Genomic DNA, 1,290 nt, shown 5'->3' with positions numbered 1-1,290 from the left:
AATAGGAATCTGACTTTTCTTTCTGACTGGAAAAAATCCCCTACTCAACTTGCCCAAGGCCATGGAGGAAGCCGAGAGCAGAGAGAAACACAGACAGGGGTTTCTCAAGCCCTTTGGTAACAACCCAAGCCAGTCTTCCTGACTGGATCCCCTGCAGAGCTGGGACAAACCTTTTCCACATGCAGAGCCAGCTTCACGCCATTGTGCAGCCAGGACAGGGCCACGACCGGGTCCCCTTCCACCATACTGCCCACGGTGTTCTCCCAGCTGTTGGCCAGGTGATCGGTCATGCTCCAGCACTTGATGTGGCCGTCCGCATCTGCCGAGAGCAGCCTGGAGCCTACGACAACGATGCCTCATAAAAACCAGGGGGTACAGCCAAAAAATCAACCGAGAATTCAAAGCACCCCAGTCCAGTTCAAATGGCGACAGCCAATTCACGGCTGCGAAGCAAGAAACTCCCTCGTCACAATGAATCGTATACCATCATTTTAGGAAATGCACACACATGAACGGTGGGACACAGCGATAACAACAAGGGATCCAAGCTCACCTGACTGATCCCATTCCAAACAAGTGATGACTTCAGTATGGCCAGAGTTAACGGAATAGACGTCCCACGGATGCTCAGTGTCGATGATATGGACCATATGGGTGAGATCTCCATGAAAAAAGAAGGGATTCCCTCATTACTAGCTACCCAGCTGGCATTTCTAAACCCACAGAGCCCCAGCTCACACAGGGGAAGTCATAAAATATTCTACATCACATGATTTTGGGAAGGATAACAACCGTGTTTGGTAAGTCAGGTGAGGTACCAGATCCCAACACACAGCTTGCCCTAGTTTAGCAGGATGAGAGCTGCTGCCCAGAGAACACAACACCCTTTAAAGCTACAGAATGGAAGGAAAGGAAAGAGAACCAGTTTCCTGTGTTGGATAGTGCAGCTGAGAGGTTTTAGGGTCAAAGCAGAGCACAGGCCACCTGGCCCAGCAGTTCCTGATGGCAGGACTTGCCTAAACGTGTTGTGAGTTTCCCGGAGATGTTACCCAACCTTCCACAAGCACGTCGTACCTTTTTCCTCCTCATTTTTGAGGTCTGTGGTGAAAGCGATGAGGTTCCGGCAGGACCAGGCGCACACTAAGGGGATGGAAGGGCAGTGGTTGCTTTTCGGCTTTTTCTCCCACTCACAGACATAGGCCAAGTCCATTGCGCTGCTGGCAAAGCTCGGGGGGTCTGCCGGTGCTGGGACCCCGCAGGGAGGGAAAAGGCGCTCGCTCCTCCCTAGAA

General features: G+C 51.9%; 1 protein-coding gene across 1 annotated transcript in view; it reads right to left on the bottom strand.

The window, feature by feature from the left end:
- MED16 (mediator complex subunit 16) overlaps positions 1-1,245 on the bottom strand; it is a 9,109-nt gene extending 7,864 nt beyond the window's left edge. The window contains exons 1-3 of the mRNA XM_009695788.1: positions 1,075-1,245; positions 554-661; positions 171-340 (exon numbers count right to left, since the gene is read on the bottom strand). Of these exons, the coding sequence (XP_009694090.1) occupies positions 171-340; positions 554-661; positions 1,075-1,210 (414 nt within the window). The 5' untranslated portion in view covers positions 1,211-1,245. The remainder of the gene's footprint in view (positions 1-170; positions 341-553; positions 662-1,074) is intronic.
- Positions 1,246-1,290: the final 45 nt, after the last annotated feature.

This window comes from Cariama cristata, unplaced genomic scaffold (genome assembly GCF_000690535.1).
Source record: "Cariama cristata isolate BGI_N322 unplaced genomic scaffold, ASM69053v1 scaffold33412, whole genome shotgun sequence".
Classification (NCBI taxonomy): Eukaryota; Metazoa; Chordata; class Aves; order Cariamiformes; family Cariamidae; genus Cariama; species Cariama cristata.
This window is presented reverse-complemented; position numbering and strand designations above follow the sequence as displayed.